At 36.4% G+C, this 14,985-nt stretch overlaps 1 protein-coding gene across 3 annotated transcripts in view; it reads left to right on the forward strand.

Annotated features, from left to right (window-relative positions):
• The first annotated feature begins 410 nt into the window (after nucleotides 1–410).
• Nucleotides 411–14,985, forward strand: part of Tbc1d15 (TBC1 domain family member 15) — an 84,933-nt gene continuing 70,358 nt past the window's right edge. For 2 of the 3 annotated variants that reach the window (XM_020177892.2, XM_020177887.2), the window contains exon 1: nucleotides 411–488. In XM_020177892.2, coding sequence (XP_020033481.1) covers nucleotides 459–488 — 30 coding nt within the window. In that variant the 5' untranslated portion in view covers nucleotides 411–458. Of the gene's footprint in view, nucleotides 489–898; nucleotides 1,147–14,985 lie in introns of those variants that run through there. The other variant, XM_074083934.1, reaches the window with a different exon arrangement.

Genomic DNA, 14,985 nt, shown 5'->3' on the forward strand with positions numbered 1-14,985 from the left:
CTTTAATCCTCACAGCAACGCTATCCCGATTTTACAAAGAAGAAAACACGTTTGGAGCGTCTCGGTGACTTGCGTAACGTCACAAGCTCACGCCCTTGTTTTCTGGCTCCCAAAATGTTGGTTTGTCCATCACACAAAAATGACGTGCCCTGTGCTTGGTTAGAAATTCCGCGAGTAGGAAAACCTCAATACAAATACCCTTCAATTTAGGGAGGTCCTCCAAAGAAACCTAAATCTGCACCTGCGCAGTCCTCGAGCCCCCCCCCCCCCCACCCCGACCTCCGCTCAGCACGAATGCGTCAGGCGCTCCACCCACCCTCACCCCGCCCACCCCGTGCCATTCCTCCAATCCTCGCCTCTTTCCTGCCCGGATGTCATACAAATTTTGGCGGATGTTGTTGTGGGTCCGAGAGACACGTGAGGTACTGCTACGTCATCACCGGGCACGCGCAGAAAACATGGCGGCGGCGGGTGTTGTGAGCGGGAAGGTGAGTAACGGCCCTGGGTAACACCCTTGGTTTTCTGTGGGACCAGAATCCATTTGCTGGCTGGGGGCCGGCCCGGGAGGGGAAACAAGGGTCCATTTGCATCAAGAGCAGCCGGTAGCGGATGCAGAAGAGGACTTGGCGGTAGTGTCAGATGTTTTTCCCAGGAATGCCGATTCAGACAGTGAGTTAGAGACCAGTTCCTGCCCCAAGGCCAGCTAGGCCTCGACTCTCCAGAGCCGGAAGGCTTTTTATTCGCTATCCTTTCTAAGGGACAGGTGGCTCCCTAGGTCCTTAAAAAAAAAAAAAATCCTGACTCGTTCTCTGTGTCTCCTCTTCTGACTTCAACGCCTTTTCTATTTTTGAGGCGTTAACCTGACTTGCCCCGTCACCATTTGCTTCGCTCTAGTGAAGGCGTCTGTGCCACCATCGGGAGGAACTGAACAGGTGCCCTGCAGATGGGTGCTTGGAAGAAAAAGAATATCGCGTCGAATTTACCAATTGCCGTGACGGTTGTGAGCAGCAAGGCGTGTTTCCACGGAGGGAGCTGGAGATTGACACCATCCTGTGCTTGTCTAGAAGGGCACTGGTTAAAATACTTATTTCCTACCCGTCTGCGGGGCTTTTCCATGGGGGTTACCCGCAGTGCTGTTTCACAGAGGTTAGTCACTGACACCCTAACTAGTTAGGAACTAGTATTAGCCGTGGAGAATTCGTTGAATATTTTTCAGTTCTCATTCCAAGGGCACAGCTTATGCATTAGTGCTGTCAGCCTTATGACAGTCAAGTGGCAGCATTTTCCAGTGCGGGGTATTTCGTAAACAGCTGGGACTGACTGGTAATGACTCATAGAACACCAGGGGCTATTTACTTGTTTCGGATAGCTTTCTCTGTCCCTTGAGTTTCACTCACGTTCTCTCTGCTGCATTCCGCCCCATTTTGAATTATTTGATAGCGTTTGTGGCTCTGTCTATGGAGTACTAGACTAGGCCGCAGAATAACAAATGGTGGTCTTGTTTTCGCTGTTGAACTGAAGTGTGACCTTTGGGAAGCCGGGTAATTATGGCTTCTGTTCTTTATATTCTTTATCTGAAATATGGGAGTTATGTCAGTCATTTCTTACTTGATAGTGCACAGGAGTACAAGAAACTAAAAAAACAACAAACCCGCCTCCCCAAAAATCACATACTTATGGATACACTTCCCCTTTCCAGGTTTAGATCGATTTTGAAAGAACCCTTGATAAAAATGAGTTGTGAAATATAAGGCTTATTTCTTTTTTACTCTTCCCTGGTCGTTACAATTCATAGTCTGACTTCTTGAAATTAGTCTTCTATTTCATAATTCTGGTCTGTTTATTCTCATTAACTGCAAATTCACATCCTTTCCCCATTACTTCACTGAAACTCTTTTCCCATGTCCCCAGGCTGCTCATCTCCCAAAAATACTATCATGACCAGCCAAACCTACTTAGCCTTCCTTCAGTAAGTTGTGGTTTAGCGAAATCATCATTTATCTAGTAACATGTAAAACAAACTTGCAGGGCTGGGTGCCAGGGACTCATGTCTGCAATCCTAGCTACTTGGGAAGCCGAGAGGAGGATCATGGTTCAAAGCCAGCCCATGCAAGTAGTTCTCCAGACCCCCATCTCCAAAATAATCATAGCGAAAATGGACTGGAAGAGTGGCTCAAACCGTAGAGTGCCTGCTTTTCAAGTGCAAAGCCCTGAGTTCAAACCCCAGTTCCATCAAAAACAAACAAACTTAGTCATCCATTTCTATAAAGTCTATAACCAAGTCCTACCAGTTCTACCGGAAAGAGTTTTGTTACATTTTCTGCATCATCTACACTTTGAATGTATAGCTCAGGCCTGTAGTCTACTTCTGTTCTTGAGTTCTTGGCTGATTTTTTTCCTTGTGTACAATCTCTTCCCACAGTCCCTCTCTATGCCACCACCCCAGGGTTTTTTTTTTCAGTACAAAAATCCAATTGTCTCTTACTTTGGAAAAACAAAAACCTTTACTTTGTTACTGTCACTGTTCAAGTAATAAGTAATGATTAACTTGGCATGAAAACACGTTCAACCTTTATGCTCCTCTAAGTTTCTTTGGGAAAGGGGATATGGGAGGAACATGTGTGGATGTGCTTTATCTATTTAACTCTACCCTTTCTGAAGTTCATCTAGGACTGTCTGGTTTAGCATTCCAGAGAGTGGGTGTTAACCAAAGCTCACAAGAGTTACTTGAGATAGTTAAATACTACCTCTCCCCCAAATCACAGATGCTGGACTACTAGTACAATAAATTAGAACTCCTAAGGGTTGCAATTTAGGATGTAGACTAACTTTCTTAAAACTGCTTTATGTTCTTTGGGTGTCAGGAAGTGATGGAGGAAGTTAATCTCTCTCCTGCACAGAAGCAGACCTAGCAGGTTAAGAGCTTTGACTCTGGAGTCAAATTGGTTTCAGAAACTAAATTCACTTAATAGTGACTTCAGCCCAATTTACGGAATTGTTATGAGGATAAATGAATAATATATTAGAATGCTGCAGATGTTACTCAGCCAATTTTTCATTGCAAATCACTGGTTGGATATGGTAGAATCTTAGAATATGGTTTTTGGTACTGGTGTGAACTTTGTTTTCAAAGTTATTTTTTTCTTACTCTCTTCGTGATTTTAGCAACTGAAAAATACCTTGTTTTAAAAATCATTTAAAAGTAATTTTGACAATGAATGAAAAATCATTCATTAGGGCACTGGTTAAGTAGATGGACCTGATTGTTTAGGCTTAAAGGCTAGGCAATCTGAATTATCGTTGTGCAACTTTGAGAAAATTGCTTAACTTCCCTAGGCCTCACTTTCCTCATTTGTAAAATGGGATTAATATACTTCCAGTATGGTTGTAGGAGGATTAAATGAGTGACTATTTGCAAAGCATTTAAAATAGTTCTTGTCATCAAAAAAGTGCTCAATAGACTTTAGCTGCTATTATCAGTATTAAGGAAGATGTTTTAGTCTGGTTTAAGATTGTAGGATGGTTAGTGTTGGTTTGAAGTAGTTGAATGCTTATTTATGCTGGCAGTTTTCTGTAAGGAAATTAAGCTGCTCACAAATATAGAAACAATTAAATTGTGTAAAATTACAGAGGAAAATGAGGCAAAAGGAAAGTAAAGTTAGGAACTAGAAGTATGATTATTAAACTATACCTTAGTGAGCCACAATGTGGCTATAAGTTTTCTAACAGCCAAAGTAAAAAGGGAAACCTGATCAACCATAAGAATATCAGGATCCATGAAAAAATAGAAACCAAAACCTCAAAAAACTAATTTCTGGAGACTAGATCAGAAAATGCGGTCTTCTGTGAGTTCTTTCTATGATGTAATATAATGAACTTGATTACATAGTATACTGTACTTTAGTTAAAAAACAAAAAAGGCTCTGTAACTCATGCCAGTGGATATTTACTAAGTATAATGCCTGAAATAGTTTTTGGTATTATACTCTACTAATTACAGTTACTTTCATTCATTCATTCTACAAATATTTATTAAGCACTTGATTTGTACCATATATCTCTATGTTAGACATTCGAGATATATCACATATCCCTGGCCCTTGGAGTTTATAGATTTCAGTTTTCAAAAAGAAAATATTCATGATCACCCCCTTTATCTTGTTTAAGTAAGAAATGCAGTATTGAGTTTCAAGACTTTGAAGGGAGTGCTGTTTTTAGTGAATATTTATGTTTTGGTGACCTGTAGATTGACTAATTATCATAAGGCCAGAGCTTGAACTGCTTCAACTGTATGTACCTTGATTAGATTCTGACACATAGTATGTATTCAGTGAAGAGAAAAGAGCAACATGGTAGAGCAAATGAGGGAGGGCTGGAATAAGAGAGGCTCACTGATCTTGTTTTAGAATTGTAAAATCTTATTGTAGTATACTTTCATTCACTAGGTTTTTGTTCATTATTATTAGAATTTCATTCTAATAAAATAACTTGAAACAATTAGAAAAATCAGGTTTTTTTTTTTTTTGGGCAACACTGGGATTTGAACTAAGGGCCTCACACTAGCAAGGCAGGCACTTTTCTTGAGCCACTCCGCCAGCCCAGTTAACTTATTTTTAATCAGAATTTGATGACATTTTAGTAAGAATTTATTTTGTAGCTTAAAATTGTCCCCATCCTGTTCCTTTTAAAAATGCTTATAGTTCTGTGAAATCATTATACTTTAGAAAGATAAAGATAAATAATATTTTAAACATCTAGTTGATTTTCATAGATAAGGAAAGAATTTTTCTTCCCTTAGACTAGATCTTTAACATGATAGTTGCCTAAGATATAATATGAATATGTCCTTTCTCTTTATTTTATGGCATTCTTTAACAAACATTTGAGTACCTGCTTTATGCTGGGTTCTTTAGGAACAGGGGTTGAACACAGGCTTTATTCTTGACACAGCATAGTAGTTTGCAGTTTTTTTTTTTCTTTCTTTCATTTTGTCGTTTTTACATTTACTTATATGTGTATGTGTTGTTTGGGCCACCTCCCCTCTCCTAGTAGTTTGCAATTTTAAGTCATTTCAGTTTGTGAGATAATAAAAGCATGACTTTTTTTTTTGAATGAAGATGTTAAATCTTAGTTTTGATGAGACATAGCTGTTGAGATTAGATGGGAGATTTTAATCCAACTTTTTTATTTTCAGTTTTTGATGGAAGAAAATACTTCCAAAGTGTTTGTACCTTTTCTTAATGTACTATAATGTATATGTAGTCATCAGTATAAGAGAAATTATTCATGTGGTCACTTTTTTTAATCTCAGACTGCTAAATTACTTCTGTCTACTGTCTGACATCATTTAGCACACTGATATCCTTAAGCAATACAACTACCCTTCGAGAATTGTTCTACCTCATATAACTCAAAGATTCACTCTTCTCTCAGAATTTCTATGGTGTGTTACTTTACAACCAACAATTTGCTACGTTTTTTTATTTCTATAGTCATTGCTAATGATCAACGAATCCCAAATAAAATTCATTGTTTACTTTTTCCTTCTCCATTGTCTATCTCAGTAAATAACCTCTCATCTTCTCAGTTTTGTCCTTGTCTTCTGTCCCTTTTACCATGTACATGTAATCAGTCACAAAATCCTGTCATTCCAACCTTCTAAATATCTTTCTAAGCCATCTGCCTTTACTCATCCTCATTGCTACTGCCTTAGTTGAAGCAAGCCATCATGAGTCTCTACCTGGATTATTGCAGCTGTTCATACTTAGCCTTTCCAGCTTAGAAAAAGCAAGTTTGAACATGAGATTCCCCTGTTAGAACTCTAATGGGTCCTTTTTTTGGTCTTCTGGATAAATTACAAACTCTTAAATTCTGTAGCATGGCCAATAAAACTTTGATCTGAATTGGTCTCAATTTTTGTCTTTAAACTATTTAGATCCTACTCTCTGATACTTGACTTTTAACCATGATCTTAACTGTTATTCTCTGTTTAGAACACACATCCTCTGCCAAGAACATATATCCTCTGCTTTCACTCACCTTTATTGAAATTGACATTCTTCAGGTCTTACATGTCACTGGAGATAGTCACGTCATTCTGATTCTCCCTCTGCCGGACCCTTTTGAGTAATCATTGTTGAGGACCTGGAGTACCCTATTAGTACTTGTGTATTGTAATTGTTTTCTTATTCTTATCCATAATTAGACTGTAAGTGCTATGAAGTCAGTGACTGAATCTTACTTATATGTACCTAGTAGTTTTCTCTGTGCCTGTCACATTATAGGCATTCTATATATAGCCATTGGAGAAATAACTGAAAATCTCTTCTCATTCCTGATCCTGTGCAAATCAGACACTTCTAAATCGGATTAGGTAGAATGAGTAGGTAGAAGAGTTTGGATAGGCTTGTGCTTTTTTGAAGGATTTAATAGAAGTTATTTGTAAAAAGAAGCGATAAAAGTGTGTTTCACGTAGAGGAAACAGTATTCACGTGGGAAAAGGCAGAAGGTTTTCAGGGAGCAGGCAAGTTCAGAGTGACTCCAGGTAGGTTGGGGAGTGATAGAAGTCAGAAGGATTTTAAGTTCAGTTGTGCATTTTATAAAGGTAAGTTTTGGCACTGGTTATACATTACACACTTTACATGGATTATTAGAAGGTGACTAGATTGGAGGAGACCAGGATGTTATTTTGAAGAACCTATGAGGAATTGAGGGGTCAATGTCACTGGAAGATTGAGGGATATAGCATATAGGGTTACAGTGGTGAAAGAGGCATTTAGGATAACTGACTGGATGGGATGTCCTTGATAGACATGGGAATATCAGAAGAACATATAGATGCCTGTGGTTATGGAAGTAGTAGATAGGAATTAGGTTTTTAGATATTCTATTGTGGAGTTCATTTCAATATCTGGGCTCAGTGGCATTTCTTGGGGGTACTTTCTCTAACCAGAAGCTTAAATTATATGTGTATATGCCATTATTTTTTCTTTTGGTCCTGGGGTATGAACTCAGAGCTTCGTGCTTATTAGGCTAGCCCTGCCAAATTTTTTTTTTTAAAGAAACTTTTTAGTTGTTAGTTGACCTTTCAAAATTTATATAGTTGTTTAAAGTTCAAGAATGTATGCTGTGTGTAGTAGGTGTTAGGTTTGAGTGATTTAAGGTAAGAAAGTACTGTTAAGTTGAAATATTCTAATGTTCTTCATTTATCTTTAGTTCATAAATGTAGAGACTATTATAATATTAAATAAAAACTTAGTTCCACGTATGTAGAAACAGCATTAAAAAACTATTTACCACTGTATTGTTCGACTAACCTTTTTCAGCTTTGGTGTCAGAAAGAAGTATGATCTTAAACTGGACAGTATGGAAGTATATATCTTTCTATCTGAAAAGTTAAATTTATCTGTTTTCTTGTCTCACTTTTGCTTTTTCTAATGTTTGCTAAATTAGGTCAGCAAATTTATTCTGAAACATTTGCTGTAGTTCTCAGAGCTCTTTTAATAAGTTATATTCGACACATGTCCTTTGTTAAGGGAAAAGAAATCTGTAGTTTTTGTTGCCATCAGCAGGTGATCATAAGTTTTATGGATGTACTTAACTGCTTAGGCATTTTAGCAAATATTTAAGAATAAGTGGGATCCTGTAGGGCAGGAGACAGTTTTATCCTGAATGAAAAGTTTTCTCCTTTTTTAAAAGGTACCTTACACATGTTCCTACCCCTTAGGGGAGGGAGGGACGGTTAGACTATTCTAATTTCTTAGACCATTCTTCCCTTTTTAATGATATTACCAGATATGTACAGGCAAGGAACTTTATCTTTTTTTTTTTCTTTTTTTTTGGTGGTGCTGGAGCTTGTGCTTACTAGGCAGGTGCTCTACCACTTGGGTCACACCTATCTTATTCATCTATTAGTTATGGTATCTGACACATAATTGCTTAATGTTTGTTGAATTGAGTTTGTGCAGTTTAGCACCACACAGTGGCAAAGTTTTGAATGTTCTTCACACTTTATTTTGCTCCCTGTTGACATCTGATTTCCAATTGAAAGGTGTGATTAAAAAAATTTTTTTTTTGAGGCAAGACCAATTTATTTTTCTTCTTTATTTACTGAAAGTATCTGTACTATATATTTACTTTTGTATTGGTTTATATAATTTAAAAGCAATAGGCTCATTGCATATAAATTATTTTTACTCAGTTTTATTGAGGTAAAGTTGACAAATAATAGGCTACCTGTATAGGGTGTACAGTTTGATAACTTTTGATGTGTATGTGCACCATGAATCTATGGACACCAGTCAAGATAATGGTATTTCTACCACCTCTGAAAGTTTCCTTTTGACTTATTGTAATCAATAGGCAACCACTGAACTACTGTTTTGAAATTTAATTATTTACATTTTCTAGAATTTTATATAAATGGAATTAAATAGTGTGTATTTTTGGTCTGGCTTCCTTCATCCAGGGTAATTATTTTGAGATTTATTCATGTATTTGTGTTATTATTTCTTTTTATTGTCAGGTAATACCTCATTGTATGCCAGATTTTTGTTTATCCAGTCACCTGTTGATAGATATTTGTGTTATTTCCACTTTGGCTATTATAGATAGAGCTACTCTGAACATTGGTCTATAAGTCTTTGTATAAACATACACTTTCCATTTTTCTTGAGCAAATAGCTAGGAGTAGAATGACTGGATCATGTATGTTGTTGTTTAGCATTTTGAAGCATTGCCAGCTAGTCTCCAAAGTAGACATTTCATTTTACATTCCCACTGTCAGTGTATGAAAGTTCCAGTCACTCCACATCTTTGACATTTAGTATAAACAGTCTTTTTAAAATTACAGCTGTTCTAATAGATGCTCAGAAAGTATTTCATTATGGCTTTAGTTTGCATTTCTGTAATGGCTGATGATGTTGGCATATTCATTCTTGTGCTTATTTGCCATTCTTGTACCTTCTCTGGTAAAGTGCCTGTTCAGGTCTTTTGCACATTTCATTTTAAACTGTTTATTTTCTTGGTATTTCATTTTAAATTTTCTTTTTATATTCGGGATATAAGTCACTTTGATATAAATTCAATTGGTCCTTTTTATATTTTCGATGTTTCCCGTGAGTTAGGACTTTTTTCTAACATATTGAACACATGGAATAAGTAACACCTTAACAGCTTTCCCTCCTGATTTTATTATTTGTGTCATTTTATGCCTATTTCTAGTTGATCAGTTTTTCTTTCTGCTGGTTTTCCTGGTTCTCAGCATGCCTTAACCAGATGTCTGGTAATTTGAATTCTATTTTGTTGGGTGCTGGATGTTTTTGTGTTCCTATAAACATTTTTGTTATCTGTCTTAGAGGGCACATAAGTTACTTAGAAACGCTTACTGTTTTGGGGTCTTGCTTTTCAATTTTCAATTTTGTAAGATTGTGTTAACACAGCTTTTTCTATAACTAATTATACCCCCTGCTGAGACAAGACTGTTCAGAGTATATTAGCCAGTGCTTTGTAAATTATGACGTTTTTCTACTCATTAGTACAAACAGCTATGTAAATCTGCAGGTTGTTTCTTTTGGTAATTTCAGGTGGTCTTGAGTAGTTTTTTGAGACACATGTACTAACCCCTTCTTTGGTGAATACGAAAGGAGGATTGTAGGTTTCTTGTGTTCTTTGTATTCTTTCTTGGTACTGTGTTGTGAACTCTGTCTATCTTGGCTTCCTGTAGTTACTAACTACTTCTGCCTTCTCATTGGCACATTCTAGGTTTTTTCTTGCTTTGCCTCTGCTGGAGATTCTCAGGAGGCAATTGTATTTCTCAAGTCATTGTTTCCTTTCTTTTGGCAGTGTTCTTCAATGCCTGATGTATACTATCTGGAAAACCATTGTTTCATAGTTTTGGTTTGTGTATGAGTGTGTCCGTCTGTCTCAGTGACAGGTTAAATCCAGTTTCTGTCACAATGGAATTTTGTTCTATCGGTTTTTCCTCCTTTGCTTGTTTTTGCAGAATCTGTGTATCTTTCCCCTCCCTGAATTCTAGCAGAATGTTTGTGTTCTGTTTCCTTTGTTCTTATAAACTCTTAAGATGACCCTTTCCCCAGAAACACTTTAGATTGGAAACAAATGTCACATATGATATTAAAACTATTTTTTCAGTGTCCACATATGCTGAACCTTAGGTTGATTGCTTTTTCTTTATGTACTGTTTAGATAAATAAAACTTGTCAAAGCAGACTTCTGTCTCAATTCCAGAGCAGTGAAAGAACCTTCATTAAGTCATGATGGGAATGATAATATGTATTTGAACTATGAGGGTCAAATGTCATAATCCAGAAATGTTCTTGTAAAGTAATATATAATATCAATGTTACATAGCCAAAATAAAAGCACTTGAAAAATTTTTAAATTTTGCATTAGTGATCATTAAAAAACCAGAGTAAAGAAATTGAAAGAAGAACTATTGTACTAAGAATGTTACCTAAAATGAAATTCCTGACATGATTGTTCCCTGTCACAAAATAATTTTTCATATCAAATAAGTTTAGAGATAGTTTTTAAAGTATTTATGACTATTGATAAACATAAGCAGAAGATCTTATGACAGAATACTTCATTAAACTTTATAATGAATTGATTCCCCAAGAGTATCATTCTGTCATAAGAAGTATCATTTTTATAGTATTGTATTAATACTATAAAATACATCAAAGTGCCTTTTTTTGTGTTATTTGGTATTGAATGCAGTGCATTGCACATACTATGCAAGCAGTCTACCACTGAACTACACTCCCGTCCCTAATGTCAAAGTTTTGGACTTTTTTGTTTTTTCTTAAGTTAAAAAAAAGAATAGACAATACTTGAGTAACAAATGTACTGGGAAAGAGTTGCTTAATGTTACCTCAGTTGGATAAAGTGTTTCATTTGATTCAATAGAGTTCACTTCTTATATTGTTACAGGATATTTTTAGTGTTTAAAATTTTACAGAACCTGGCTGGGCATGTAGTTTAGCTTTAGAGTTTAGGATGCACAAGGCTTTGGGTTCAACCTCAGCACACACATCAAAATCACATGCATTGTGCATGATACCAGACTTTTCTCTGCAAATGCATGTCCCTCTTATTGCTATGAGAATCATAAAGTTTTTTAAAATTCATTTATTCATATGTGCATACATTGTTTGGGCCATTTCTCCCCCCTGTTCCCCACCCCTTCCTTCTCTCCCCCACTCCCCTTGCTTCCAGGCAGAACCTTTTCTGCCCTCTTCTCCAGTTTTGCTGAAGAGAAGACATAAGCAATAATAAGAAAGATACAGCATTTTTGCTAGTTTGAGATAAGGACAGCTATACAGAGAGATTCCTAGTGTTGCTTCCATGCCCACGTGTATTACAACCTGAATTGATTCATCTCTACCACACCTCTTCATTACTTCCTGGTCACCTTCCCATAGTGACCTCTGTCATAAAGTTTTTGATTATTCTAATAGCTGAATCTTGGGTGAAAATATGATGAAGCAGTTTTTTTTTTGGGGGGAGGGATATTTCTCTGATCCATTGTCAAAAAAGCCTTGAGTTTTTTATTTTTTTATTTTTTATTTTTTTCACTTTTCTTTTATTATTCAAAAATGTGCATACAAGGCTTGGTTCATTTCTCCCCCCTGCCCCCAACCCCTCCCTTACCACCCACTCCGCCCCCTCCCTCTCCCCCCCTCAATACCCAGCAGAAACTATTTTGCCCTTATTTCTAATTTTGTTGTAGAGAGAGTATAAGCAATAATAGGAAGGAACAAGGGTTTTTGCTGGTTGAGATAAGGATAGCTATACAGGGCATTGACTCACATTGATTTCCTGTGCGTGGGTGTTACCTTCTAGGTTAATTCTTTTTTTTTTTTTTTTTTCTTTTTTTTTGGGTATTACCACCCATATTGGTTCATCTGTACCAGACCTTTTCACTACTTCCTAGTCCCCTTCCCATAGTGGCCTCTGCCAGATAAACATTTATTTTAAAACCCATATAATGATCCTGATTTTTTTTTCATTTTTCTTTTATTATTCATATGTACATACAAGGCTTGGTTCATTTCTCCCCCCTGCCCCCACCCCCTCCCTTACCACCCACTCCGCCCCCTCCCTCCCCCCCCAATATCCAGCAGAAACTATTTTGCCCTTATTTCTAATTTTGTTGTAGAGAGAGTATAAGCAATAATAGGAAGGAACAAGGGTTTTTGCTGGTTGAGATAAGGATAGCTATACAGGGCATTGACTCACATTGATTTCCTGTGCGTGGGTGTTACCTTCTAGGTTAATTCTTTTTGATCTCACCTTTTCTCTAGTACCTGTTCCCCTTTTCCTATTGGCCTCAGTTGCTTTAAGGTATCTGCTTTAGTTTCTCTGCGTTAAGGGCAACAAATGCTAGCTAGTTTTTTAGGTGTCTTACCTATCCTCACCTCTTCCTTGTGTGCTCTCGCTTTTATCATGTGCTCATAGTCCAATCCCCTTGTTGTGTTTGCCCTTGATCTAATGTCCACATATGAGGGAGAACATACGATTTTTGGTCTTTTGGGCCAAAAGCCTTGAGTTTTTAAGAGATTTTTACCTATAACTGTTTCATATCTTTATATTGTGGCCCCCACAGGTAATCATCTGGTTCAATGTCCAGTTTTATACAAATTGAAAATTGATTAACTCAAGTCCAGGAGGTTTCTAGTTTATACTCCTGGAGTTCCTTTTTTCATGTTTACTTTTAAATTATTTTTAATATGACTATATTTTCACTTTGAATATTCAAAAAGAGACATTAACATAAATAGTGACATTTTTTATTTGTCTTTCATTTCATTCTCTCTCCACTAATAATCTCTATTAAGAACTTAAAATGTATCTTCCCAAACTTTGCTTTTTATATTTCATACAAATAAACTAGAGAACCTTTTAGAAAGTGTAAAGTGTAAATGTGATCATGCTATATATAATTTGATGTACACCTGTGTGCTTGTCCATCTATTTAATCTACCTTATCTTTTCCTAACTCCTAAATAATATTCCCCATAGAGTAGACATCCCAGATATATTCGATCATTTCCATTTGTGAACATTTAGATTCATATTCTCCCTTCTTTCCCTTCTCTCTGATAGTATAAATAATGGTGGTGTGAATCTTCTTCTTCCTCATCATCACTGTGTAGCTCAGCTGGCCTATAATTTAAGATCCTCCTGAGTACTAGGATTACAGTTGTGTACCACCATGCCTGGCTGTAAATATTCTTCTTTATATCTCTGTACATGTGTGACTATATCTATATACTTTAAAATTTTTAATCTTTTTTTGGGGGGCAGTACTGGGGTTTGAACTCAGGGCCTTGCACTTGCTAGGCAGGTGTTCTACCAGTTGAGCTATACTACCACCCCTTTGTGCTTTTAGGTATTTTTTCGAATAGGGTGTCAAAATTATGCCTGGGCCAGCTCAGACTGTGATTCCCCTATTTATGCTTCACACGTAGCTGGAATGATGGGCAGGTACCACCATATCCAGTTTTTTATTAAAAAACCATATCCAGTTTTTTATTGGTTGACATGTGGTCTTCTAACTTTTTTGTCCAGGCTGGCCTTAAACTGTGATCCTCACAGTAGTTAGGATTTCAGGTGTGAACTGTGCTTTTTTTTTTTTTTTCGTAATTCTCAGATTTTACATTTGGACAATTTTCATCTGTATACAAACAATATAGGATTATCTCTCACTTTCTCCCAACTCATCCTATTGCATCTTTGCCTTCTGCTATGTGCTAGTCTGGTGTTCAGTAAATATTTCAAAGAAAGTCATCTTGGGTTTTTGATATCAGAATTTCCCCAGTGATCTTGATTACTAGAAGGACTCTTTCCTGACATGATGTAAGTCCATTTCATAACTGATTAAAATAACAAACATGAGAGGCAGTAAAAGTAATGTGGTAGCTTGATAGTGTAATGGCTAAAAGCATGGTTCTCTAGCATCAGAATCCTTCAGTCTTGGTTTCAGTACTACCTCTTACGATTTGCGTCATTGACCATGGCAACTTAATTTAGCCTATTTCAGTTTTTTTTTTTTAAATTCACACAAATTGGCTCCTCATCCCAATAATGTAGTAGAATGCAGTTTAGGAACCTATGGTTTAGAGTTGTCTTAAGGATTCAGTTTTAATAAGTGGAGTTACTGGTGCATAAGTGTTCCATAAATGTTAGCTAAAGCATGTTCATTTCCATTTAGGAATGAAGGAGTGTTGGGCCCCTGTGACACTTAACTTTGCTTTCAGAGAGTAATGTGATTATATTAACAAAAGATCTGCATAAATAGAAAAATTCTCTATTCCAAACTTGCATATGTCAAAAGTACTGAGGTCTACAAGGGACTATTTTATTTTCTTTACTTTTATAATTAAATTTTTAATAGTTTTAAATGGGTCGTAGGAATGGAGTGTTGTACCATTAACTTTAGATGTTTATACTTACTCAGGAATTAACTTGTCTTCTCTATATGCACATAGAACTTTGTTTAGAGATCATGTCTTAATCTTCATGTACTGATGATTTTTTACATGCTTTCACATACAGAATTGCTCAGTAAATATTTGTGAAATTGAGCTCCTTTAAACCAGTCATTTCCAGAAGTCCTCATCACTAGTTTAAAATGCCCATATTTCCCCCTGAATTTTTCTGCCACTGTTACAAAAACAAAATAAAGTGATCTTTTATAAAAATACACTATTATGGGAATAGTTAGAAAGCATCTGTTTTTCATTATATCATCTCTTCTTATTCTTGGATATTTTCAGGTCGATTGTTAGTTTAAATCTGTGTTTCTCTAAAATATTTATTAAAATATTATTATTAGTGTTATGGTGCTGGTGATTGAAACTAGGGCTTTGCGCCTGACAAGCAAATACTCTACCACAAGAGTTACTCTCCCAGACCCCAAAATATAAATTTTTAAGTGGAATTTATATATTCAGGCAGGTA

The sequence above is a fragment of the Castor canadensis genome, chromosome 8, assembly GCF_047511655.1.
Source record: "Castor canadensis chromosome 8, mCasCan1.hap1v2, whole genome shotgun sequence".
Lineage (NCBI taxonomy): Eukaryota > Metazoa > Chordata > Mammalia > Rodentia > Castoridae > Castor > Castor canadensis.